This window comes from Crocodylus porosus, unplaced genomic scaffold (assembly GCF_001723895.1).
Source record: "Crocodylus porosus isolate Cpor-Errol unplaced genomic scaffold, CroPor_comp1, whole genome shotgun sequence".
NCBI classification, from domain to species: domain Eukaryota; kingdom Metazoa; phylum Chordata; order Crocodylia; family Crocodylidae; genus Crocodylus; species Crocodylus porosus.
In genome coordinates, this window is record NW_017728886.1 from 79,266,854 (window position 1) to 79,293,360 (window position 26,507).

At 42.5% G+C, this 26,507-nt stretch overlaps 1 protein-coding gene across 2 annotated transcripts in view; it reads right to left on the bottom strand.

The window, feature by feature from the left end:
- The window catches only part of ULK4 (unc-51 like kinase 4), a 442,797-nt gene that overhangs the window by 99,855 nt on the left and 316,435 nt on the right, over window positions 1–26,507 (bottom strand). For both annotated transcript variants that reach the window (XM_019537396.1, XM_019537387.1), the window contains exon 32: window positions 4,731–4,897. In XM_019537396.1, the coding sequence (XP_019392941.1) occupies window positions 4,731–4,897 (167 nt within the window). The remainder of the gene's footprint in view (window positions 1–4,730; window positions 4,898–26,507) is intronic.

Consider the following 26,507-nt stretch of genomic DNA (forward strand, 5'->3'; position numbering starts at 1 on the left):
GTAATAAGAAATCTGTTTCTTCTCTTTGTACATCCCACACTTTTTCCTTATCTTGAGGTAGGTATATGGTATTTCTCTTCACACACTCTTCTCATTCTTTCTCTTTGTTTTCTATTTTCTCTCTCTAGCCAACCTACTGTACTCAGGTTGTAGACTTAAGCCCTCCTTTTATACACCTTTCTTCTATGTTTGTCAAACAATTTTAGCCATTCCACCACTATCCATCTTTGTTTTTCTCATTTTGGATCAGTAGTCTAACAATTGTTTTGGCATTCTCATAACCCCACATTTTATGATATTCCATGTTTCTTCCTATAGTGCTCATTTCATCTTCACAATGGCCATAATATTTTCTTTCCCAGCTTCCATGCATTCCTTCTTGATGTCTGGGTCTTTCAATTTATCTGTCTGAGAGATCTTACATCTTGGCACTTTTTTTGGTTGAACTCAGTCAGTGGTAAAATACTATCAGAAATGTATAATCAAAGGAAAGCAAGCCAGGTTAAGTAATGGAATATTATTAAGATTGTACATTATACAGAACATTGTAGATTAATCTGTCCCACAGAAATTTCACAAAGGAAATGAGGAAGAACAGTAGTAGTAAAAATCACAATAGAAAGTCTAAAAAAGAGAAAGGTGCCAGGAAATGACAATATAATTGCAGACCTGTTGTAACCAAGTAAGAAAGGCACAACAAAGGTGATGCTCAATCTGCTTAATAAGATTTAGCAAGACAAATGAGAATGAATGCTCCATGATTGGAAGGAGCTGTAATAACTGAGACAACAGTGATTGCAAGGACCACAGAGAAATCCACTTGCTGAGTATATAGGGGAACACATTCACCAACATGTTGCAGAGCAGGGTGAAATAGTATGTGCAAGCAGTGCTTACAAAGAAACATTCCAGATTTCAAAAAGACTTGACTACAATAGACCATGCATTTTTCATAAGAAAGATATCAGCACAGAGAACACAACAAAGCCTGATATAATGACTTTATAAATTTCAAACAGGAATTTGATAACATCTTGCAAAAGGATGTTCTCCAAGCATTGAAAATTTATGGAATCCCCAAGAAACTGATCTTCTCTTGTCTACTTTATTTCCCCCTCTGCACATCATTAATGTGGCAGAGCCACATAACTGCTTTACTGTTGGGGTAGATGGGTGTGCTGCACATGTGAGGAAGTTGTCAGCTGTCTGTGGTGCATCACTACACTCACATATTGGACTGTCCTTTAAGTCATTCTTACAGAGTGTGGCATTAAGTGTTCAGACAGCTGTGCTGCTCCTAGCTGTAACTCAGAACAATTTTTGCAAAGCATGCTGAGTTATGTTACCCCAGACTAAGCAGAAGTTCACGGTCGGTTCTGGGGGGAGGGGAATCTAGCTGTGGCTGGGGGCCTGTAGCCAGGTTCCCATAGCAATGGCTAGGGCTCTCGGCTGTTTTCAGAATGGAACGGGGGAAAGGCAGTGGAGGAAGCTCATTCTTGGGATTCCCCAGCTGGTGCTGAAGGGGGGGGTGAATTGGAACCTCCCCCATCTCGGGGGGGGGGGGCTCCAAAAAACCTGCCCCACCTGGAGGGGTAGAAAACCCCCCAGAATGAACTCCCTCTGCTCCCTTTCCTCCCTCTCATTCTGAAAACAGCGATAGGCTGGGCGCTTAGCAGACACAAATTACAAAAGACACTACATTTTTAAATGCCTTTATCTGGTACCTTATGCAATGAGGAGTCAGATTTTTACCTGAGTGGCCAGTTATGAAGCTGTCTACAGCCATGCACTTGTGTTTGGTCACAGCTATAAAGTGCTTTCTGTGGGCAGATTGGGCAAAAATTGTCATTTCTGTCTGCACCTTAAAGTGTCCCGCTCCAAAGCGAATTCTGTTTAATTTAATCCATAAATTGCAGGGGAAGCTCATACCTGGGTGGATAGAAGGTGTTGGGTTGTTTATGAAGCACTTGAAACCTACCTATCTACCACGGTAAACCTATCATCATGATGCAACCTGGCCTTCTTCAAAGAAATTGATTAGAATAATTTATTGTAGACATCATCTATCAATGGTTGTGGTGAGGGCAAACAACTCTAGGAAGGAGTCAGAGGTGGGCACCATCACTGGATTTGTTCCTGTGTAGGTCAGGATGCTTAAGTATTAGCAAAGTCAATAAACAGAGGACACTGACTGCAAAAATGAGATGACTGAGAGGAACAGCAAGTCTCAGGATTATAGAAAATAAAGAATGAAGGGATAAAAACACCCAGGGAAAGAAATAATATTATTACGAAAGGTCCAACACAGATGACTACAATGGTCTGGGCACATATAAACAGTCTCACATATATACAGGCTACTTGATGTGCCCCTACGCTGAGTGCAGTACATGACCAGAAGAGGCATCACATTGTTTGACCTGGCTCATCCAACATCTGAATAAATCAAGCACTTCAGTGAGGCTTTTTGGCACTTTTGTCTAATAGCTGATTCAATCTATACAGACGCTAGGGAGCTGGGTCAAACTACCACACTTCCTCTGCTGGTAAAGCGCTGTGTGGGGGTTTTTTTCATGTCTGTCAGCAGCTATTATTACACATATGCACCATATACACCAGTAGGAAATGCTTTGAAACATAATCAAGAACGTGTCAAAGGAATTTATTCATGGAGTTCACTAAAGGAAAAAAAAAATCAACAAGTGTGGGTTGACAGCATGTGATGAGGCCCAGTTAACCTTATATGAAAGAACAAATTGATTAAGGAGTTAGTGCTGTGCTACATAGAAGGCCTTGACCCAAAGCTCATTCAAGTATATTTGGAGCTTTTCATCAACTTCAGCAGACGTGAGTTTATATTAGCAGTTCCAAATTATTGTTTGGTGTATTGTGATCTGAATGTGTGGAGAGGTTGATGAAAACAGACATTACAAGATAGGAAATGAGAAAAAGAAACAAATTGCTCTGCATCTGCATAGATACAATTATATATAAAAGGGAAACAGTGAGTTTCAGAAGTTTTTTGATCATTGGAAATAACTGGCTGGTGTTTCTTGCCTACTGAATCCTAAGGAAGGTACAAACTGTTCAGGGTCAAATGATCTGTTTTAGGGAACCACAACACTACTTTGAAAACTCTGCTGCAGATTTAGAAAATTGTATTTGAGAGATTGACAGCATCCCTGCATGCTTGGTCTTGTATTCCAAAGATAACTAATACATATTATTCAATATATATTACTAATCAATAGACAAATATATTTTAGGGGTTAGGAAGATTCAGATAAACTTCTGAAGTGTCTTTAGAAACAATGTACAACATGATGCAATTTATTTGAACCTTTGCTTAACTAACAATCAACTTGTCAAAATGCTGGCAAATGAAACCTACTATAATCCAGTCTAGAATCAATATGGTATCTCTGATGTATGCTCCATATGATGGGAGAAAAGTATTTAATTTTCAAAGTTATTTACACGCCTACCAAAGGATGCTTGGGAAAACTAATCTAAATTAACTAAAGGCAGGAATTGTGGATTTGTTAAACTACATTAAATTCCTTCATATCAGAAGTGAAACAAGCTTAATTGAATACAAGCCACGTTAGTTCTGAATACCACTGTACACACAGGGTGTAATACAGTTTAACCTATTCATTTTAAGCATTAATTCCAGCTTCCTGGCTAAGTATAGACAGTCAAAAAGCCCCAGGCTGAATCGATTTAATCTTCATAGGCTAATCTAAGCCAGGGGTTTTCAACTTTTTTTTTTAAGTAAGTGTACCTTGGCAGCCCCCTTTTTAGTAAGTGTACCCCAGGGGGAGATAGCGAGTAGCCAGACACAAAGTGGGGTTGTGGTGAGTGGCGGAGCAGCAGCAGTGAAGTGTCTGTGCTGCCCCGCTCTCACCCCGCCCCAGCCCTGCTCCTGTGAGGCAACGGCACAGGGTGGCAGCACTCCGTTCCCACACACCGTGTGTACCCTCTGGGGCCTTTCAAAGTACTCCTCAGAAGTATGCATACCCCTGGTTGACAACCCCTTGTCTAAGCTATGCAGACTGAACTGATAAGCAAGTGAACAGACATTCACTTTGAATTCTAGAAATTCAGCCACATGCCTGCAGTGGCCCAGACCAGAAGTGAGGGTGCTAGAGCACGCCTCCCTGCTTGGCTGAAGCAGACAACTTGGGCCAAGGCTAGCTTGCCACCCTGCAAGGGAGGGGTTTGTGGGGGACTGTGAGGATGTGCAAAGCATCTTGGGATTCTGGGGGGACTAAGTTAACTTGAATCTGGAGGGGAATGTGGGACAGAAGCTCAAAAACCGATTTAACCTAAATCATAAGTCTGATGCTTTCTCCATCCAGATTTCTCTTAAACTGGTTTTGGCCATTTTGAAAACAGTTTATGTGAACTGAATTTCTGTTGTGAACCGGTTTCCAATCACTTATACCAGTTTATGTGTAATTTCTGTCCCTAGTCCCTGAATGTCCCTGTGGAAATAAGCTTTACAGTACTAACCATAGCAACTGGTTTTCAAGTAGTCCAATTCAAAGAGTAAAACATAATAAAAAATGGATTTCACCAGTAATACACAACAGAAAACACACCTCTTCTTCCTCTGTCAACCTGTTTTAATTTTTTTTAAATAGTGGCAAATTCAGCAATAAGGATAATAGAAAGTAGCCTCAAATGTTTATGACGGTGATTTCTTTACTAGAAAATAGATTCCATACCTGTAATGTCAGGCGGACAATATTTGTTGTATACATCAGCATGTAGTGCAAAATGTCAAGCAAGGACAGTAGGAGCACATTTGCTGTCTTGATGTTGCTTTTATCATCTGCTTCCAAGTACAGAGCTGCAGTTTCTAATAGGAGATTACAGATGTGAGTGACCAGACCTAAGTGGATAACAAACACACACACCTAGCATCAGAAAAGAATATCAGTTTCAGAAGGTCTTGCCATTCTAATAACTATACATTATCATCAGAACAAAATTCACTTAAATACTGAAGATCCATTTAATACATTACCCCCCACTACACTCTTGTAATTACTATTTTAAAAAGTAAAACTTAAGGCCTGTGTACATGAAGCCATTTACAGGATTGAAGTCTAAACTGATACAATCACATATACTACATACTTTTAGAGTCAGATACTGTTTGTTGGAAAGGATGGCATGTAAATCAAAATCAAAATAAATAAATACATAAACACATAAATAAATAAATTATACCAATTGACTAAAACTACCACTACTACAACTTCAGTTCCTGACTTACTGGTATATACAATCTTTAGACTAGTGATTCTCAACCACAGTGCCATAAGATCCTTTTGAGAGTGTTGAAGGGTGCCATTCAATATTAGCACTGTTAGGTAGGCATGCAAATACCTACATATGATTCACAAAAGAAGCCCACAGATTTCAAATAAGAATCCACAGTGTCAAAACATTCTGACCTGTTGTGGACTTTGAGTTCTTTGCAACAGAAGAAATTATCTATCATTTTTCTGTAGTAAAAAAATTGTGAAATCTAAGGGCTGGTATTTTCTGAGGGGTACCTAGTGTGGTTGAGAATCATTGCCAAAGCTTGTGCAATGGACCACTGGCAATATTGAGTACAGAATGTGAAATCCTGTGCTTTGATTGGTAACTCCCTTTAAATGTCTCCTCACTCTGCTGTCATTTTATAAGGGAACATTTTAAGTCTTAATGTAAAATGTATTTGGTACACCATTCTATTTCTCAAACTAACAAAGAATCACTTAAGAGACATGATAAATGAAACATTGAACATTACACTAGGAAAACAGTGCTAATGTGGGTTTGATTAACAATAGTAAGAATCTCCTCAAAGCGGCTTTTCTGTCTTGAAATTTTGTTCCGTTTAGAATTTAGGGCTGCTGGTCAAATAACTTTTCATGGCTTGCCTATGCCACAAATCATTTTCTGTGTCAGGGATAAATATCTTAATCAATTTAAAATGAGCAGCAAATCAATTCAGATTCTTAGCCTCTTTCAAAGAAAATGTGACTTAGTTAAACTCTGTAATTTCTTTTCAATTCGTTTCATAAAGGTTGTTCATTCTCAGCCATGGAACACAATTGTGTTTATTAACTAGATCACCTCTTTTAAGCTGGTAATTGAATCACATCCAAGCTCTGGCTTGGTATATGTACTAATGGAGTAGTAAATTAGTAAGGGGATACTGCACTGTTAGAGATGTTGCTCTTTACGTGAGAGATTAATCTGAGGTCTTTTCTTCAATATTCTAATGGCTATCTATGATGCAGTTAAACATCCCCATGGCAGTTTTCCAAAGAGAGTAGAGGCCATCCTTTGTCTCTTAACCAGTATTTTCTTTCTCTGTAGAAGAAGTGTGTGTATTTATGGATATGTGAGCTACTGCTGAGTGCATAATAGCTATTGTATTTGGCCACTGCACTGCACAGGGTAATGATCATGATGGAAAGGATAAGTCTGTTTTGTGAACTGTTTTGGGGTATTATTTGACGTATGAAAGGTATTATAATGAAACCAAATTCTTTTCCATGTGAAGCTAAAACATTTTTAGAAGATTTTTGAGTTCAGCAATTGTTAAAACAGCTTTGATTTAAAAAAAGACAATTTTAATGCATACATGCAATATAAACTTCTCACATTATTTCACATCACTTCAGGTAGATTAAAAATTGACAGAGACAGAGAAAAGAAAATTAATCATAATAAAGCTTTAAAATAGGCTACTGCATTATTCAGTCAAGTTTTTGAAGATTTGGAAGTATATTTTCCTAGAGATGCACAAATAATTTCAGCTATACCTCTCCACCATGGATATGCCACTCACACCATTGACCTATTGCTCTAGTGTCTAGCCAAAAGAGCCTGAAGAACTACTGCCATTCTGACCAAACCAAATTCCTCAGCAAATTAGCTATAACAGAGGAACTCCCAATAACAATAAATTTAAATAATGACATGTATATTCAGAAAGACAAAAACCCTAAACTAAGCAGAGTTTTAGCTTCAAAAGCAAGAAGTTACCTATTTCATGGGCTAGGGACAGACATTCAAAAAGCTTGAGCCTGAATTGATTCAATCTTTACAGGTTAGTCTAACCTGGCTAGGCTGAACTGGTTTGTAACTGCACAAACATCCAACATATGCAGGGACATGTTTGCAATGGCTCAGGCTAGAAGCCATGGGGCGCTGGAGCAGCTCTCCTGTCCTTTCCACAGCGCTGAGCTGATGGGGGGGGGGCGGGGCATGGCCAGGCCCCAGCAGGAGCTCTGATAAGCCCAGCAGACAATTGATAATAGTGTTGATCACCCCGTTAGGAAAACAACAGAGTGACGTTACCAGCTACCTGCCGATTCTGCCTGTTGATTCTACCTGCTGACTCAGCACAGACCAGAGCCAGCAGGTGATCTGCTAGCTAATACACAGACACTTCTCTGCAAGGCACAGGTAGGGGAGAATTCCTGCTTAGCAGGGAGTGGTGAAGGGGAGGAGGGAAGCAGCCCACAATCTGTGCTGGAGCTGCAGCCAGAGAGCAGAGGGGATGGGCCAGCCCTGCTGTGGAGCAGAGAGCCCTACCCAGCCCAGAGAGCATGCGGGGGGGGGGGTGTCCACTTTATCTTAAACCAGCAAGAGGTCTGGGACAGACATTGCATAAACTGGTTTGACCCAAATCAGTTAAGTCTGATACTACATTCAACCAGGTTCATCTCAAACTGGCTTCCGCCATTTTCAAACTGGTTTATGTGCACTGAACATCTGTTCTGTTACTGGTTTAAAACAGTTTCTGATCACTTAAACCAGTTTATGTGTAATCTCTGTCCCAAGCCATGAAGTCTAGGGTGACCCTTGTGGCTGTTATCACTTTTACAGGGAAGACGCACTGAATAGGGACTGGAATATAATACAGATTCAGTTTGGTAGATGTAATAGGAACTACATGCATGCACAGGGGAAATATAAAACAGGCTTCCAATATTTGTATTAGATTCAGACATGGACAAACTGCACCATTTTATGCAAAAATGTAGACCAATGAAAAAGAGGCCTCTGAAGTAACTGCAATGTGGAAGGGATACAAAGTGGGCATAATAGGAAATAACTACTTGCTTCACATAGCAGAAATCCAGAAAGATTCTGAGAGACCTGGATTCAGGCCCTCGCTGTGCTGCAAATTTCCTGTTTGACCACTGGCAAGTAGGGGTAAATTTAAAATCTAATAAGATTGACAAAAGCGTCTGTAGTGGTCAGATGCTTAACTCCTGTTGATTTCAATGGCAGCTAGGTGTCTACCTTGCAGAGATACTAGATTCACTTTTGGATAGATCTTCAGAAATCCTTAAGCTTTTTCTCTCTGATTCCATTGATAAAATGTGATATTATCTCTTTCCCATCTCCCAGGTGTGCTGAGGGAATAAATGTATTAAAATATTGGGATGTGTTCAGAAACTACAGTAATGAAGCCATATAAGTACTCAAATACACGTTGCCTCTCAGGTATATCTATTCAGATTCATCTCATCCTAGAGCCTCTACAAGTAAGGGAAAACACCTGGGAGATCTCTATTTACCATGCTGACTTGGTCAAAAAGTAATTGGTATGGAGCCAAGACTCCCAAATAAACTGACACCAAAGCTGCTTGCTGATGTTAAAAAGAAATAAATAAACAAACAAAATGATGCTTTACTTTAAACTTGGCACATTCCCACGCCAAGCCCTGCACATGCACAGAGGAGGTAGCACCTTATTCGGACCTGGCTTGCCTGATGTCTGTATAGATCAGGCACTTTAGTGGGGCTTTTTTAGTGCTTTTATCTAATAGCTGATTGAATCAGTTTTAGCTAAAAGCATCAAAAAACCCTACTTAAGCGATAGATCTACACAGATGCTTCAAAGCTGGGTGCATGTAATATGCTGCCTCTGCTAGTAAAGTGCATTTGGGTTTTTTTTTAATGTTTGCAAACAGCCCAAGTCAATAGACCTGCAACAGAACATGTGCAAGGGCTCAGGGATCACTGCTTTTCAAAGTTCTCACTCACGTGTAAGCGGCATACTTGTCCCATACATGAGCACATATATTGAAAAACTTGTATAGTGTACTCTACCCATTATCAGGGCTTGCCTATCTGACACCCAGAAAAAAGGGATTGGACAAATTCTTAGAGGAAAGGGGTATCAGTAGCCATTGAGCATGGAAGTTAGGGATACAGCCACTGAATTAGAACTTTCTGAACTTTAAAAGCTAGCTATTACAAGTGAGAGAGGAACAGCAACAAAAAACTCAGGCCATACCCAGTTCACTTGCTCATTCTGCTACTGTGAGACACAGGTTACTGGACAAGATGGTGAGACCCAATAAATCACAATTCTTATGTTTTTATGTACCATGGTGCTAAGTGAAATGCTCCCAACTTTTTAATAGATGACCCTAGTTAAATTTCTCTCAAGATACATCCACACCAAAGGACTGCACTAGAGTGCTACAGTGAAACACAGCACTAGGGGTGTGTGAGGCTTCGGTTGTTGATTCAATTCGGAGATTTGGCCTGATTCAGTGGCTGAATCTCCAAATCTGAATCAAATCAGGAGACCCATTAATCTCTCCAAATTGAATTGGAAGCCTCCGATTCAATTCAGAGAGATTTGACAGTTCGGCCACAGACACAGCTTTAATTCTGTGTACCTTGAGGTACCAGGCATGATTCATGAACACTGAGATGATGCGGCGGATGGAGCATCCCACAGGAACATGGGTGGGGGAGTGTGCTCAGCAGTGGACCTGGAAGTGGACCAGAAGTACTTCTGGTCCACTTCTGGGTCCACCACCGACTACGTGGGGAACCCCCACACCCCAGTAACTGGTGCCTCCTGGGTCTAGGGGGGACCCAGGATCCCCCCCCCAGCTGATCACTGAGCTAGGGAGCCATGGGGGGGGAGCCCCACACTACTGTGGGACGCACCATCTACCACACCATCTCAGCGTACATAAGCTGCGCTTGGTACCTCAAGGTATGTAGAAAAAACATTTAAAGCTGTGTCTATGGCCAAATCACTAATTTCTGAATCAGAATTGAATCTTAAGATTCAGATTCAGCCAAATCAAATCAGGACAGTGATCTGAATCAGCAAATTGAATTACTGTCCCCTGAATCGGGCCAAATCCAAATTGAATACTGCTTGCTTCGCATACCCCTACACAGCACACCTGCTCCACTCATGGTGTACCCATACTGCAGGTAACATAGCTGCCTTCATGTGGGACTGGGTAAAGCCCAATAAACTCACCCAGAAAATAGTGAGCTTGGTATGTACCCAATACCAGTTTAAGAACTTCCATCAATTTTGGAGCGTTGTGCACATGGATAAGGCATGCTAGAGAGAAAAGGATTTTTTTAGGTGATATATCTTTTATTGGACCAACTGCAGAGATGTGATAAAGTTAGACAAGCTTTCAAATGCAAGGCATTCTGCATCAGGTCTGCCAGATTGCCTGAGGCATTCTTCTGACAGCATAGAAGCATCATCAGTCTGAGATTCAACATGGCCCCTGGCACATTTTAATCCTGCTCCCTCTGTCTGAAACTGCCCGTCTTCCTATGGTTTTCAGGTGTGATATGGTATGTATGGTTTTTGCTTCTATGTCTATACTGATAGGGTTTGGAGTAGGGATGGCACAGCAAGTTTTTTCTTCCACTGTTTCTCAAAATAGCCAGATGTAAACATTTGGTGAAGTGTGGAGTAGGCAGCAAACAGCATTTCCTCTCTCCATTTCCTAACTAGTGTCCTATGTAGCCTTGTCTGTCTTCTTCTGCCAGTGCTTCTCCTCCTCCTTTTACCATATTTTCACCACATACAAACATTTCCCCCAAAATCTGACCCCCAACATTTTATTAGGCAGGGAAGCTGATATTCTGACCAGGATAGAAGATTCATATGTTCATAGGATTTAACATAGACAATGACTTCATTGTCTATTATAAGCTACCTGATCCTCACTGATCTCTGCACTTAGGTGATAACAATCCTCCAATCTCTTTTGCCTGTCGGCTATCTCATAATTTCTCCTATATCCTGTTTGAATTTAGATATGGTTTTACCCAAGCTATTGTTCGATCTTCTAGAGGTGGTAGAAGGTCCATCCTTGGATGTTTTCAAAACCTGTCTAGACAAAGCTTTGGCTGGGATGATCTAGGTGGGGACGGTTCCTGCTTGAGCAGGGAGTTGGACTAGATCAGAGGTGGGCAAAATGCGGCCCGGGAGCTGGATGCGGCTTGCCAGGCTGTTCTATCTAGTCCGCAGGGCCCCCCAAAAATTTAGAAAATTAATATTCATCTGCCCTGGGCTGCCTGTCACACGGCCCGCAATGGCTTGCTGAAACTAAGTAAGTGGCCCTCTGCCCAAAATTGCCCGCCCCTGGACTACATGACCTCCTTCCAACCCTAACTTTCTAATGAAAGTATGATTCCATTTAGTTCTGCTGTGCCTGCTTCTTTCCCAGAGACTTGAGGAAGTGTACTGTGATACCTGAAAGCTTGTCTAAATCTATCTCAACCATGCAGTTGGTCAAGATACAAGGTATCACCCACAAAAACTCATGCCTCTTGCATAATCTTATTGAGAGTTTTGTAAAATTTTATGGTGTTACCAAAGTCCCAGTTCTCAGATTTATGCGATTACACAAAAATCTCCCTTTAAAAAAAATTCCTAACCCTCATGACTGAAGAAAAATTTGAAAATATGACCCAAAAATATTCTAAAGTCAAATAAAAGAACCTCAAAAGTATTTTTTAAGTTTATATTTTAAACCTCTTTCTCATGACTCTAAAAGGATAAGGTTGGAATTACTATAGATTACAAATAAAATTGTCAGGTAAATATTACATGTACCAAAATATAAAGCTGATTTTATAAACAACATTATAAATAACACACTGTTACAAGCCTAAATACAACACTAAATATAATACTGTACATGTTTGCATATAATTAAATGATTAAGGTCTCTTGAGTAAATAAATGCCTAACTGTAACTTCTGCCTTTGAAAGCTGTCCCTTTAATTTACTCAACTTCTATGGAACAGTTTTTTCCTCCATTATCCTCCTCCCTCACTTACCTAAGGAAATAAATATAAAACATTACTTCAGAATATTTTAAAGATCAGTACCGTTTGGGCTCAAGTTATAATTCACACCATTATATCTTTATTTTTATGTACTAATTTAAGAGATGAACCAAGTATCAGGCTAAACTTTGAATTTTCTGGGTTTTGTCTGCTTAAGCCAGACTCTCAACATTATATCAACCTAATCTAATGCATTTAATTTCTTCCCTTTTTTCCAGCATTGTTTCTAACAGTATTCTGAATTTTATACAAAAACGAGATACTGTAAAGAGACATACTGATGTGATATCACCATTATCCACCAAAAAGAAAATAAACAGACATAATTGCATGTCTACGCAATACAAAACCTTGTGGTTACTCTGCTCCTTTTTCACCAGGCTAAATTAGAATAAACCTAAGAAAACAATCCAATAAAAACTGATCGCTATCAAAGTGAAGTTTGCAAATTTTCATATGGGCAGATGTTCAAGTACTCCCTGTTTCTCCCAGTAGGTGACCACCAAACCCACTGACCACATCAAACTGAATGAGTCACTCCTCTTAGTTTTTGTTGATTTACACACTTTGAGATTAACATAGAGAAAACTTCTTTCAAATGGAAGTATGGAAGAGGCAGTGATCAAAACATTTCAGAATATAATTCAGCCAACAACCTCAAATCTGCACAGACAGTACAGAGAGGAACCAAAAAGCCACCATCAAAAAGAAGTTGTGACTGACTTGCAGTTCATTTCCTGATTTACCCCACGACCTCTCGGGGGAGTAATTTCCCCAGCAACAGACTGCTAATGAGCAGCAGATGACTTCTCCCTCAGTGCTGGAAAGACAATGGTCAGCCGACTCCTCGCCCACTCACGCAGGGGCACAAATAATGAAGCCTGACAGATCTTGCTCCTCATATATACAGACTGAAGACCAAAGTCTAGCATGAAAGGAAGTTTGAGATGAAGTGAGGAACTTTACAGCCATCTAGTTTCTTGTGTAATGACATTCTTGACCTGTAACAAGGTGCCTAAGGTTAAAAAATAATGTATGCTGTCAGGCATAATATGCATATTTGAATAATTGAAGTATAACAGTGATAACAATAATAAGACATGTAAATCTGTAACACCAGATATGTATGTATATGTGCCTATACAAATCTGAAGTTTGGTATTTGCATATATATTTGGTTAGTAGGAATATCAGAAATAGTGCACATGAAATGAATATAGTTTCATAGTTTCTAGGGTTGGAAGGGACCTGAGCAGATCATCGAGTCTGATCCCCTGCCATGGCAGGAAAGAATACTGGGGTCAAACAACCCCAGCAAGGTGTACATCCAGCCTCCTCTTAAAGACCCCCAGGGTAGGAGCCAGCACCACTTCTCTTGGAAGTTGGTTCCAGACCCTAGCCGCCCTGACCATGAAGTAGCGCCTCCTGATAACTAACCTAAACCTACCCTCTGCCAGCTTGTGACCGTTATTCCTGGTCACTCCTGGCAGTGCTCGGGGGAATACTGACTCCCCCAATGCCTGTAGAGGGATTGTAGAGGGGCCCAATGCTTATCTGGGCCCCTCAGTTGGCTCATCAACTCTCAGCCTAACTCCCTTGGCTCACATGGTCTTTCACTGTGCACTTTGTTCCCTCTCTTCTTGGGCTCATCTGGCCTCTCCAGAAGGTCCAGGCACACAGACCTTCTCTCAGGGCTCACATATCTTTTAAAATACTTTTTGTTATAACAAAAGGGAAGGTAAAGGCTACATTATTTACACATGTAAAAATATTCCTTGCTTACTTTAAGAGAATAAATATATGTTCCTTGTGTTCAAAAGATAAAGTCAATGACTGAAACAAATATACACTGGAAATTTAATAGCCTTGACTATTGTGAAAAGGTAGCTATGGAGATCAAGAGACATGCATTTAAAGCATCTCCAAGAATGCAATCCAAAAGAAGATAGTTTGAATAAATATATGGATGATTTAAAAAAAACGAGAGATTCTAAAAGGAGATTATTGTATTCAAAAGGATCATTTAAAAGATTCACCTTCTGATCATTTTTACAAAATGTACTACAAAGGCTTTCTATACAGTTTTGGTAAATGTGTTAATTCAGGGATCAAATGTTTCAATCATCTATGAAAACAGTCAGCCTTAATTTTCAAAAGAGCCTAAATATCAATATCTACATTTTAAAAACCCACATGCAGCATTTCTAATCCATGCACAGGAGCAATATGTTTCTTGTGCAGCAGACTTTAAGACTATTTAAAAGTAGACTTGCCCTGACTCAAAAGCCTCAGTCCATGCACTACTGAACTTTGGGAAATGTTGGATAAGGGATCTGACCTTTGTGGGTTGGTCAAATGTCTAGCTTAAAACTGGACTGGAATAAACTGTGGGAGACTGTTCTACTGAAAACAGCTGTAAAACTATTGAGTAAACTGAGCCCTACTTGGCATTGAACCAGTCCTCCCAGTCAGAAGGGGTTGTTTAATGACAGTTTACACATATTGTCAGTTTTTCATGCTTTCTTTGAGTTCAGCATTTCTAGTTTTAAAAGTTCAGTAAAACCTTGTTTATTCTCTCACTGTAGATTTCTTACTCTGCTAATTTGCAGAGTTCAGCAAACAAGAATACAGTTAAAAATAAAATACACTGAAACACAAAATGTACTTTGTTCATTTATGTTTTGCAAGTGTAGCTGAGTTTGAATCATTATGAGAACATTTCACAGTATACTAGTAAATGCACTATCATATTTTGTAAAAGTGGTGGAATCTTGGAAATAGCAAATCTCAGTGCAAATGTCCACTATAAAAACTGCAGAGAAATGAGGAAAAAATAATTTTGGATGCATGATAGTACATTATGTCCAGAGATCAGGTTAATTAAAATTAGGGTGGAAATCATTTTAGTAAGAATTCCAATTTCATTATCAGAGTTAGAAGGATAGAATGAAAAAGCATACAAAATTTCTACATTTTACAAAACTAAGACATTTAGCTTATTTAATATTTATAACCTGGAGTACCTTCCTGCAAAAGAGAGAAACTCTCCACAATGAATCAAAAAGTTAGCTTCTAGAATTTTATGAATGTGAACAATGACCACCATGTTTATATATTACAAGCCTTTTCATGAGATAGAAGTACCACATTTATCCAAAGCCAAGATGACTCTGAATTTAAGAAAACCCCACAATAACCAGATTCTATACATTGAAAATTTGCTTCAATGTTCCATGTATAGAATCAAATACTGGAGGGTCATCTTAAATTGGTCCCTCCCATTGCTGCAGCAAAGAGAGCAGCAGCAGGGAGGCAAGCAGTGGGGGAAGAGGGGTAAGCAGCCTGACCTCTGTCATTTGCTTCCCTGGTGCTCATGTCCCCTGCTGCCTGATTCCCTACTATCTGCCCCCCTGGTACCTGTCCCCCTTTGCTACTTTCTCTCCCTGCTGCCTGCTCTACCACTGTCTGCCTCCTGGTATTGGCTCCCAGGCCCCCACCCACTGCTGTTTAACCTCAGGCTCAGCTCTGGATCTGGCTCTGGCCCCATTCTAGCTTGGGGCATGGAGTACATTGTGGCTTGGCAGCAGTGGCTGCAGTGGTGGGTTGGACTGCAGTATCAGTGTCAAAAACATTTTAACCTGTTGCAGTCTTTGAGTTCTTTGCAACAGAAGAATTGTTCTATCATACTTCCACAATCAAAAAAAAGAAAAGAAAAGGAGTGAAAACTAAAAGGCACCATTTCCCAGCTCTATGAATGAAGCACTAGTGAGCTGCTTATACATCTTCAGATAACTCATTCAAGACTGGTCAGTTAATCTCGTTTTTTCTCACATAGTATGAGGTCATGTCACCACTTTATATTAGTCAGTGATGAGTGTCCACTCATATAAGTTCTGTTGCCATTGTGATTAATTGCAGATAACATTTTCAAAAATAAAATACAATTTGTAATAGATCAGTTCATTATAAAAAAGTGAAAATGAGCCATGTAATAAAACGATAATAAAGAGTGAATCTTTGTGTTCAGAAAAAGATGAACCTGAAGCAACTATAAGTTCAAGTAGTAGTTTTAAACAAGGCTAAAAGTAGGCAAGCTGAGACAGTACAATGAAAGAAATTTAGCTATGAGTTTTATTTAGCATACATTTGAGCATTATTCCATAAAAAAACAAGAGGAGAGAAAGACAAAAACTAGGAGTCACAAAAAATAACTAGTAGGTAGTAAGTGTAAAACTAACAAAAGGAAATTCTTTTTCACACCACTTGCAATTAAAGTGTAGAACTCATTGCCACCAAATGTTGTGGAAGTTGACAGTTTAGCCAGATTCAAAAAGGGATTGGACAAATTCTTGGAGGAAAGGGGTATCAGCACCTACTGACTATGGGAGTTAGGGATACAGCACCTGAATGAGATCTTCCTAGACCTTAAAATGCTGGAGGCGGCAAGTGAGAGAGAAATGCTTAGGTGTCAAACTTCATCATCAATTTTTTTCCAAGCCATATTTTATCACCTACTTGAAATCAAAAAAACATTGCTACGAGGAGAGAACCATACTGTGGACTAGTCAGCAGTGGTGAGGTAGTTCCTCAATATGACAGTCTTCCAGTAAATAGAAAAGTAATTTGTGGGTCCATAGATGACTGAGAAGGCTGATCTGAGATCTGCATGTTTGACAGAAGATGTGGCAAGTAGTTCCTGGAGGAAGGAGTAGATCCTAGTGATGCTGGGTCACAGCTTTCTTTTTGTCTCTCATCTATCCATGTCCATAGAGAAGTGAATTTGCTTAAAGAGCTCAATGCCTTGTTGTACTTCACAGTGCCACTGCTAGCGTGGTGGACTTGTGAAATTAAAGTAAAACAGTTCTACTGGACATGAGTACTTAATCATGTTTTAAAGATTACTCATAAAAAGCATATTAGAATACATAACTGCATGTGTGATATTCATTATTGTTTAAAACATAGAAGAGGATGTGCCTTTCAATGTTCAAAATCAAAACACCCACAGTTCAGTGTTGAATGGTAAAGTGCGACTTACAGTTTTATATTAGTGACAGTGATAGTAACAGAAAATAATTACTAAGTGAATAACTTTCTTAACAAGCTCAGAACTTTGATTATGTTTCACATTTTTCATAACAGTTTATAAGGGTTGGTACTATAATATTTCCAAGGAAAAAGACAGAATGCTGAGAGATTGTGGAGAAATCCCACTGTCTCTGCCACTCACTTGTGACAAACCAGGTGAACCCTGTATTTCCTGGGTTTCTTCATGGTACTGGCTGGTCAGTCAGGTGACGTAGGCAGGTAAAATTCTTAGGGGGAGGGGAGTGAGGTCTCTTCCTCTGGCGGGCATTTTAAAAAGCCACAAGCAATGCCCCTCCAGGCTGCAGTTTGGATGATTCTCTGTAAGTAATAACCTGGAAACTAGCCTGAAGTCTAGAGATAAATATAGGCAGTTGCATTTAATAGGATCCTTGAATCCAATATCTGCAAAGGCTCAACTTACTTTTGTTTGCTCAAAGTATATTTCTAACTTTCTTGTACTAGCCCCATCCCCCACCATTGATTAACAGAGGTACCAAGTTACAGCTTGCCTGGCTGTGGTACTGGGAGAGGGGAGAAACAGGCCTTTTGATCCCTTTGCTGAGCTAGTGAAGTTGGGCTAGGCTTTTTATTTTCCTCCGGTTCCTGATTATCTTTGGCTTCTTCAGGCTATAAGAAACGCCCCAGAATCACATGGTGGGTTAAGCACCCACGAGGTCTGCAAGGTCTTTGTATCCTGGGGGGGAGGGGGGAGGAGGCACAGAGCCCTGACAAAGACCAGACCCCGGGTGGTGGTAACGGTTATCTCACACTTGTGGGTATGCTCCAGAAAAGGGGTCAGCCAGACATAGGCGCCCCAGGGGAGGCACTCAAAGCTGGGTTTTTGGTCAGAGGCACTGAAGTGGGTGGCTCAGTGCAGGAGCACCCCCTACTGTCCCACTACAGAGATGCTATTTGATTTGGAGACAAAGATATATGGTGATTTTTAGATAAAACCACCCATAGATGGGAGAGTTAAGGGTTACTGAGCATTTCAATAACATCATTGCTGTTTTGAAAATTAATTTTACCCTAACTTTAAAGGAAAATGAATGGTCCCTAAAAAAGGCATTTTGGGTATGTATCCTTGTACATAAAGTGGCTGCATGCAATTACTTAACAGTCTATTCCTGCTGTTGAGACAACTTACATATAACTGTACAGCCACTGAGGAATAGAAACTCCTACCTGAAGAAGTCATGCTGTAGTAGCCAGGACTATCCCACCCCACATATGTGGAGGATCTACATAAACCGTGCTGGAAGTGCGCTGCGCAGCAGTGTCTTTAATCTTGCTCTTTTTGCCATCCCCTGCACCCCCAATGATTGGTAGAGGGGCCCTAGTGGCCCCGCCACTTGCTCCTACTCAGGCAGGAGGCAAAAACTGCAGTTTAAAATATATCATGGTTTTTGGCTCCTGTTGCTGATAGACTGAGGGGTCCTTGTGGCCCCACTGCTTGTTGCTGATTGAGAAGCAGGCAAAAACCATGGTATATTTAAAACTTTGGTTTTTGCTTCCTGGCTGATCAGGAGCAAGTGGTAAGTGGAAGGGCTGCCAGGGTCCAGGGGAGGGGCCATGTAGTTAAAAGACCAAGATTAAAGGAGCCACTGTGCATCACATCTCTGGTGAGATTTAAGTAGATCCCTCATAAAGTCAAGGTGCTGAAGGATAATCACAAAGCATGTAGCATTTCCTTGAAGTCTCAGACAAACAAGGGGTTGTGAGGGCAGCCCCCAGAATGGAATAAAATTGTAATGGCTAAGGAGATGATGAGGTTTACCCTTTGCAACAACTAGGTAGGAAGTGGGTTGGGTATTGATGCTATTGATAATAACACTCAGTTATTTGACCGAGTCCTGACACCCAGAGAACAATACAACTGGCACTGAATTATAATCAATTTCAGTTTTGAGACACAGATTCTCTCCATGATACAGATATCTATATAGATATATATTTATCTATATAGATTCTAATATTATAAAATCCTAAGTCTGTCTGTAATGCTTTATTCGCACTCTGATTGATTGATGGAAACAGAGTGCTCCAAGTGTGGGGAAGCGCCTCCATGATTCCGAAGTTGTGCTGAGGATCGGGCAGAGGGTGGGGGAGCCAAGCCCAGCAGCACTAGCCTCGTCTTACCCATCCAGCACCCTGCAAGAGGCAGAACAGCAGCAGCATGGGGTGTTAGGTGGTGGCACTCCATCCCAGCTCCCTCCCCCACATAGCCCCCCGTCATTCTTGATGGGCAGTTGGCTACTATATAAATCTGTATCTATATAGATATATCATCTATCAATGGTCAGTGTCAAACTGGTGAGGGAGCACTTAGAATGGCTGAATGTCTTCAAGTTGGCAGGACCAAATGGACTACACCCAAAAGTGCTAAGGAAATTGGCTAGAGTCATTGCGGGACCGCTGGCGAAGGTATTTGAAGACTTCTGGTGATCAGGAGAGGTCCTAGAAGACTGGAAAATGGCCAATCTGGTTCCAATCTTTAAGAGGAGGAGGGAAGATGCAGAAAACTATGGGCTGATCAGTTTGACCTCTATACTAGGTAAAATTTTGGAAAAAATTATCATGAAGTCCATTTGTGAGAGACTGGCAGAAGGCATGATGCTGAAGGATAGCCAGCATGGTTTCATTGTGGGCAGGTCATGTCTGACTAACCTCGTTTTCTTCTATGATTAAGTAACTAGCTGCTTAAATGTGGGAGATGTGGTTGTTGTCATGTCCTTGGATTTTAAAAAGGCCTTCAGTATGATTTCCCATGGAGCTCTTATAAAAAAAAAAACAACTGGGGAATTGTAGACTGACTGAGTCCACTGTCAGGCGTGTTGGGAGCTGGCTAAGGGGTTGATCCCAGAAAGTGTTAGTGGATGGGTCTGTATCACCTTAGTGGGAGGTGGCCAATTGTGTCCAGCAGGGTTCAGTTCTTGGCCCCATGCACTGTTCAACATCTTTATCAATGATTTAGATGAGGATGTGGAAAGCACACTGGCCAAGTTTGCAGATGATACTAAGTTATGGGGAATGGTAGTCAAACTAGGGGATAGGATGCGGATCCAAGTGGACAAGCTGGAAAAGTGGAACCAGATGCAGTTCAATAAGGATAAATGGCAGAGTGCTTCATCTGGGGAGAAAGAACCAGCAACATGAATATAGGTTAGGAGGAGATGTCCTGGACAGCATGATGGCAAAAGGGACCTCAGCATTCTGGCTGATCATAGGATGTACATGAGCCACCAGTGTGGCAGTCAACAGAGCTAATAGCATACTGGGTGCACTGGCCGATGATGCATTATGAGCAGGGCTAAGGAAGTGATAATTTCCCTCTCTATTTGCTGTTGGTGAGCTGGAGCACCATGTCCAGTTCTGGGCACCACACTTCAAAAAAGATGTGGAGAATCTTGAAAGGGTCCAGGAAAGGGCCACAAGAATGATTAAAGGCCTGGAGAACAAACCTTAAGAGGAAAGACTAAGGGAGATCTGGGACTGTTCAGCCTGGGGAAGAGAAAACTGAGAAGGGAATTGGTGGCTGTCTATAAGTATGTAAGGGGTGACTATCGGGAGCTGGGAGAAATACTGTTCACTAGGGTGCCCCAGGGGAGGACAAGGAACAATGTCCATAAAGTATTAAAGGATGAATTCATGTTGGATTAAGGAAGAACTTCTTTACAGTAAGGGTGACCACATTCTGGAATAGGCTTCCCAAGGAGGTGGTGCAGTCCCCAACCTTGGAAGTCTTCAAGAGGAGACTGGGCAGACACCTTGCTGGGATCATTTAGAGCAGAGGGGATGGACTAGATGATCTTTCGAGGTCCCTTTCAACCCTTAAATTCTATGATTCTAAGGTAACTGAACTATTGTTTTAAATTAATTCTCAGTTGGACATCACAGTGAATAAAACCTGTTGTAATGCAAATCGAATGGGAGGAGTATTCAAAGCTAAATTGAAAACACACTCAAGTGTGTTGAACACACTATGACTGTAGACCCTCTGGGTTAAAATCCGTGGGGAACACAGCACAGGGGACACAATGGTGGGAGTCCACTACAGAACTCTCACCCAAAGTCAAGAGCTTGACCAGGACTTCACCCGGGAACTGGCTGAGGCCGCATGCTCCAGGACCATGGTTGTCACAGGTGATTTCAGTTACCCAGACATCTCGTGGGAGCGTCACTCAGCAAAATCTGAGCAGTCGCAAAGCTTCCTATTGTGCATGGATGACCTCTACCTGACTCAAGAAGTCTACGGGCCGATGAGAAGCGCTGTTCGACCTGGTACTGGCTACTGGGGATGACCTAATCGGCAACCTGGTAATTGATGGGAAGCTGGGTGACAGCGACCATGAGCTGATCACCTTCACCATCTGCTGTAAAGCTGGCAAGTCAGTCAGCAACACAGAAGTCCTTGACTTCAGGAAAACCAACTTTGACAAGCTCAGGAGGCTTGTCAGTGAGGCCCTAAGGGACCATGACCCCAGGGGGAGGGGAATTCAGGAAGAGTGGTTGCTCCTCAAGGGAGCGATCCTCAATGCACGAGCTAAGTCTATTCCATCTCAGAGGAAAGGCAGCAAGAGGGCACAGCAGCCCCCCAGCTCTCCAGGGATGTAGCAGATCTCCTGAGGCTAAAAAGAAAGACCTACAAAGGATGGAGGATGGGATTCACGTCCAAGGAGGATTATTCTGTGCTAGTCCGGTCCTGCAGGGAGCAAACCAGGAAAGCCAAGGCTGCAACTGAACTCCAACTAGCTTTGAGCATCAAGGACAATTGTTCCTAGGAAGAAATTAGGGCAGCCCAGGTGTCGGTTGCTGGGGCAACTGCAGCAGGTCACCTGAACAGAAGGGGGCAGAGCCTGGCATTTATAAGCAGCCCAGGCTGAAGCCTAGCTGGCAGTTCCCTTCTGGCAGCCAGAGGAGCAAGAGCTCTGCAGTGGAGTCAGGCTGAGTCAAGCAGACTGACAGAAAGAGTAGCAGCATCACATTGCAGGGTAGAGAGAACCCTCCCTGTGAGGCTTGGCAGGAGAGACTGGTGGGACTGGGTTGTATGTTATAGCCGGTAGGCTTATTGTTCTGTTACAGCCGATTGGCTTATGGTTCTGTGGTGTTATTTGTGTAAAGTCCGGAGGACCAGGAGAGGCTGTAGGGGACGGAGGAGGCCTCAATAGCCTGACTTCTATCCTGGGGAAGATCTTAGAAAAGTTTATTAAAGAGGCCATCCTTAATGGACTGGCCGATGCCAACATCCTAAGGGATAGCCAGCATGGGTTTGTTGTGGGTAGGTCTTGCTTGAACAATCTCATTACCTTCTATGACCAGGTGACCTATCACCTGGACAAAGGAGAAGAGATTGATGTCTGTAGCAGGGCACTAGGGTGCCTGCTACTGGCATCAGGAATAAGGGCTGCTGAAGCTCCCTGAGAGCACAGGTGTTGGTTGCCAGAGCAACCAGGCGGGTCATATGACCAGAAAGGGGCAGGGCTAGGCCTTTATAAACAGCCCAGGCCAGAGCCTAGCAGCAGTTCCCTTCCTGCAGCCGCAGGAGCAAGAGCTCTCTGGGAGAGCTGAGCCGACAGAGTATAGGTTGCAGCCTGACCACCCAAGCGGCTACAGAATGGTAAGAGTGGAAAGAACCCTGATGGGGAGGCTATCGCTAGAGAGCCAAGGAAGCTTAACTTTTATGTTTGAGCGAGGAAGCTCATTGTTAGGTTACGGCCGGTGGGCTTATGTTTCGGTTTAGTTTCTTGTGGGCACAGCGAGTGGTGCTGGGCGGGCACAGCTGTTTGCGCTGGTGGGGCATATATTGGGGGTGTTGGCCCCAACCGGAGGACCGGGTGAGGCTGTAGCAGTGTGAGGAGGCCTCACAGGAGCTCCCCAATAATCTGGGGGTTCCTGGTGCCCAGTAAGGGCACAGCAAGCGGTGCCAGGGCAACACAGCGATTGCCACCATAGTTGGCATGGCGAGTGAGCGCTGGAGAGGCGCGGTGTGTGGGGTGTAGAGAGCCCAGCCCGTGAGGGCAGTGTTTGCCCAGTAGGGCGTACGACCCAGAAAAGGGTAAGGGGGGGCCAGGCACGGCTATGGGCCACCTGAGCCCCGAGCGCGGGAGGCACGTAAGCTAGGCCCGAGAAGGCGGGTCTGGGGGCCAGGCAGGGCTAAGGCTGCCTGAGCCCAAACTTGGGAAGCCCAAGTGCAGGCAGGGAAGCGCAAGAAGCGCGGCACAGGCCCCAGAGAGGGCAGGGAAGCGTGAGAAGCGCGGCACAGGCCCCAGAGAGGGCAGAGTAGAATAGAAGGCTCCACGGTGAGCGATTGGCACCCTATCAGCGCAAAGTCCTAGAGAAGGGCAAGCGTGCGGTAAAAGTCCCGGAGAGGGGCAGGCGCACAAGAACAAGCCTGGAGAAGGGCGGACATGTGGATAGGGGCCCGACGGAGACAAGGCACAATCAGAAGCCAGAAAGAGGGGCTGGTGGTGTGACAAGCCCAGGGGCGCCAGGGAAGGGCGCCTATAAGAAACTGATGAGAACGTCCGGTACAGCTGCGAGGCTTGGGGCATGCTAAAGGGGAGGTTGGAGGCACGTGTGGCCCCCAAGGCCAGGGTGCACCAAGTCACCCCATACGGAACGGGGAATAGTGCCAGCGCAACACTGTGTACAAGGGGATCAAGGGCAGCCTCCTTAATTGAACCATATAACAGCAAAGACGTAGCGGGTGAGATAAGAGGGTGCTGGATCGCCCATTTGACACGGTAAGGGGACGCTAGGGGGATCACGGCCGCCCCTGCGCCCCGCCCCATGACAATGTCATATATCTTGACTTCAAAAAAGCCTTCGATCTGGTATCCCATAATCGCCTCTTGGCAAAACCGGCTAATTGTGGCCTTGGGTCCACCATGATCCACTGGCTGGGGAACTGGCTCCGTGGTCGGACCCAGAGGGTGGTAATTGACAGAAGTCAATTGTCATGGTGCCCTGTGACCAGTGGAGTCCCCCACGGCTCTGTCCTTGGACCCATATTGTTCAACATCTTCATTAATGATGTGGACACTGGAGTCAGGAGTGGACTGGCCAAGTTCGCCGATGACACCAAACTTTAGGGCAAAGCATCCACAACAGAAGACAGGTGGGTGATCCAGGCTGAGCAAATGGGCAGACGAGAACCTGATGGTGTTTAACACCGAAAAATGCAAGGTTCTCCACCTTGGGAGGAAAAACCTGCAGCATCCTTATAGGCTCGGCAGTGCTACGCTGGATAGCACTACAGAAGAAAGAGACTTGGGGGTCATCATTGACCACAAGATGAACATGAGCCTGCAATGTAATGCTGTGGCTAGTAAAGCGACCAAAACGCTGGCTTGCATCCATAGATGCTTCTCAAGCAAATCCCGGGACGTCATTCTCCCCTTGTACTCGGCCTTGGTGAGGCCGCAGCTGGAGTATTGCATCCAGTTTTGGGCTCCACAATTCAAAAAGGATGCGGAGAAGCTTGAGAGAGTCCAGAGAAGAGCCACGCGCATGATCAGGTCAGGAAAACAGACCTTACGATGACAGGCTGAGAACCATGGGGCTCTTTAGCCTGGAAAAGCACAGGCTCTGGGGTTATCTGATGGCCACCTATAAGTTTATCAGGGGTAACCACCAGGATCTGGGGGAACGTTTGTTCACCAGAGTGCCCCAAGCCGTGACAAGGTCGAACAGTTATAAACTCCTGCAAGAAAGTTTCAGGATGGACATAAGGAAGAATTTCTGTACTGTCCGAGCCCCCAGGGTCTGGAACAGTCTGCCAGTGGAGGTGGTTCAAGCACCTACACTGAAGACCTTCAGGAGTAAATTGGATGCTTATCTTGCTGGGATCCTATGACTCCAGCTGACTTCCTGCCCTTTGGGTTGGGGGCTGGACTCTATGATCTTCCGAGGTCCCTTCCAGCCCTAATGTCTATGAAATCTAAGTATTAAATACTGATATGTAGAAGTTACTTCAGCTACTCTTGGAATTATTTCAGTTTGGAGTGTTCAAGACAACTTTTACAAAGATAATCTGCAGCCCTTAAAACATAAGCAGCCTCCACACATGACTATTCAATCGGGATATTTTGAAAGACTAAAAGATAACTATCCTCCAAAATGAGTACAAGAATCTCTAAATATCTTTCTATTATTTTCCAGCACATAACACACCTCCGCCCCCCCATTAGAATGAATTTATTTGACTTGAGAGATTATTATATGTTTATGGAGGGTAATGATGTTTGGGAGAAGACTGCTGATATGGCCTTAATAGAGTCTAATTTCAACAGATTTGTGTTTGGATATCATGCTGTTGGCAACCTAATCTCCAGAACTTTAACTTTTTACTTGTCTTATATTTTATATTAGCTGGGTAACTGGGTTTTCACTTCAACAGGGCAATGGCAAACAAAGGGAAACTAGGTGCCTTAGAGAGGAATGGAAATAAGATACAACCATTTGTCTTTAAAACAACTATTCAAATCTAGCTCTGCTCTCAAAAGATGGATTCTAATGTCCAATACCTATCTAAGCAGTCTACTTCACAAAAAATGATCCAAGTTGGAAGAAAAAAGAAAGGCATGGAGCACTAAATAAGTATAAAGCTTGAAAGCTTCCATCCCAAATGATGTTTGGTAGAACAGTGTTGAAAAACACTGACTTGCACTATTGCTACAAACATGATGAAACATTTTTGTTTATAGAGACTTTCAATCTGCCAATTTTGCACTGCTCACAGGTATGTTTTTAAACGTAATATACTCTCACTAAACCACAGAAATTCTACTTTCCAAAAAAGAAAAGTAAGCTAAGAAACAAAAGTTTGTCCTCTAGATTCGCTACTATTGATGCTGTTATCACATATAGTTGGCTTTTTGCAGGTCCTTCCTTGCATTTTCCCCCCACATACCTATTTCAGAAATATTCCATTTTACCTTTATATACAAGTAGGACTCCTAAAAGCAGGTTATCCAACAGTTTATTATGCACAGTTGAATTTACATCTTTGGTACTTCCCATAATATCCTCTATTATTACCCATTCCTGTTCCAAAGGTACTAATTACAAATGATCAAGTCACCAGTTTGATGGTCAAAGCTAAAAAAGAAAGATGTCTGTATTCTGAGTTTTAAAAACTCAGCACATAGGAATCGAAGCATTGCTGATACTTCTCTATGCAACAAAGATATTCCCCAAAATACTATACTTCTATTGAGACACTGATAGGCTCTAATCTCAAACCTTCTCATATTCTATAACATAAAAAGGAG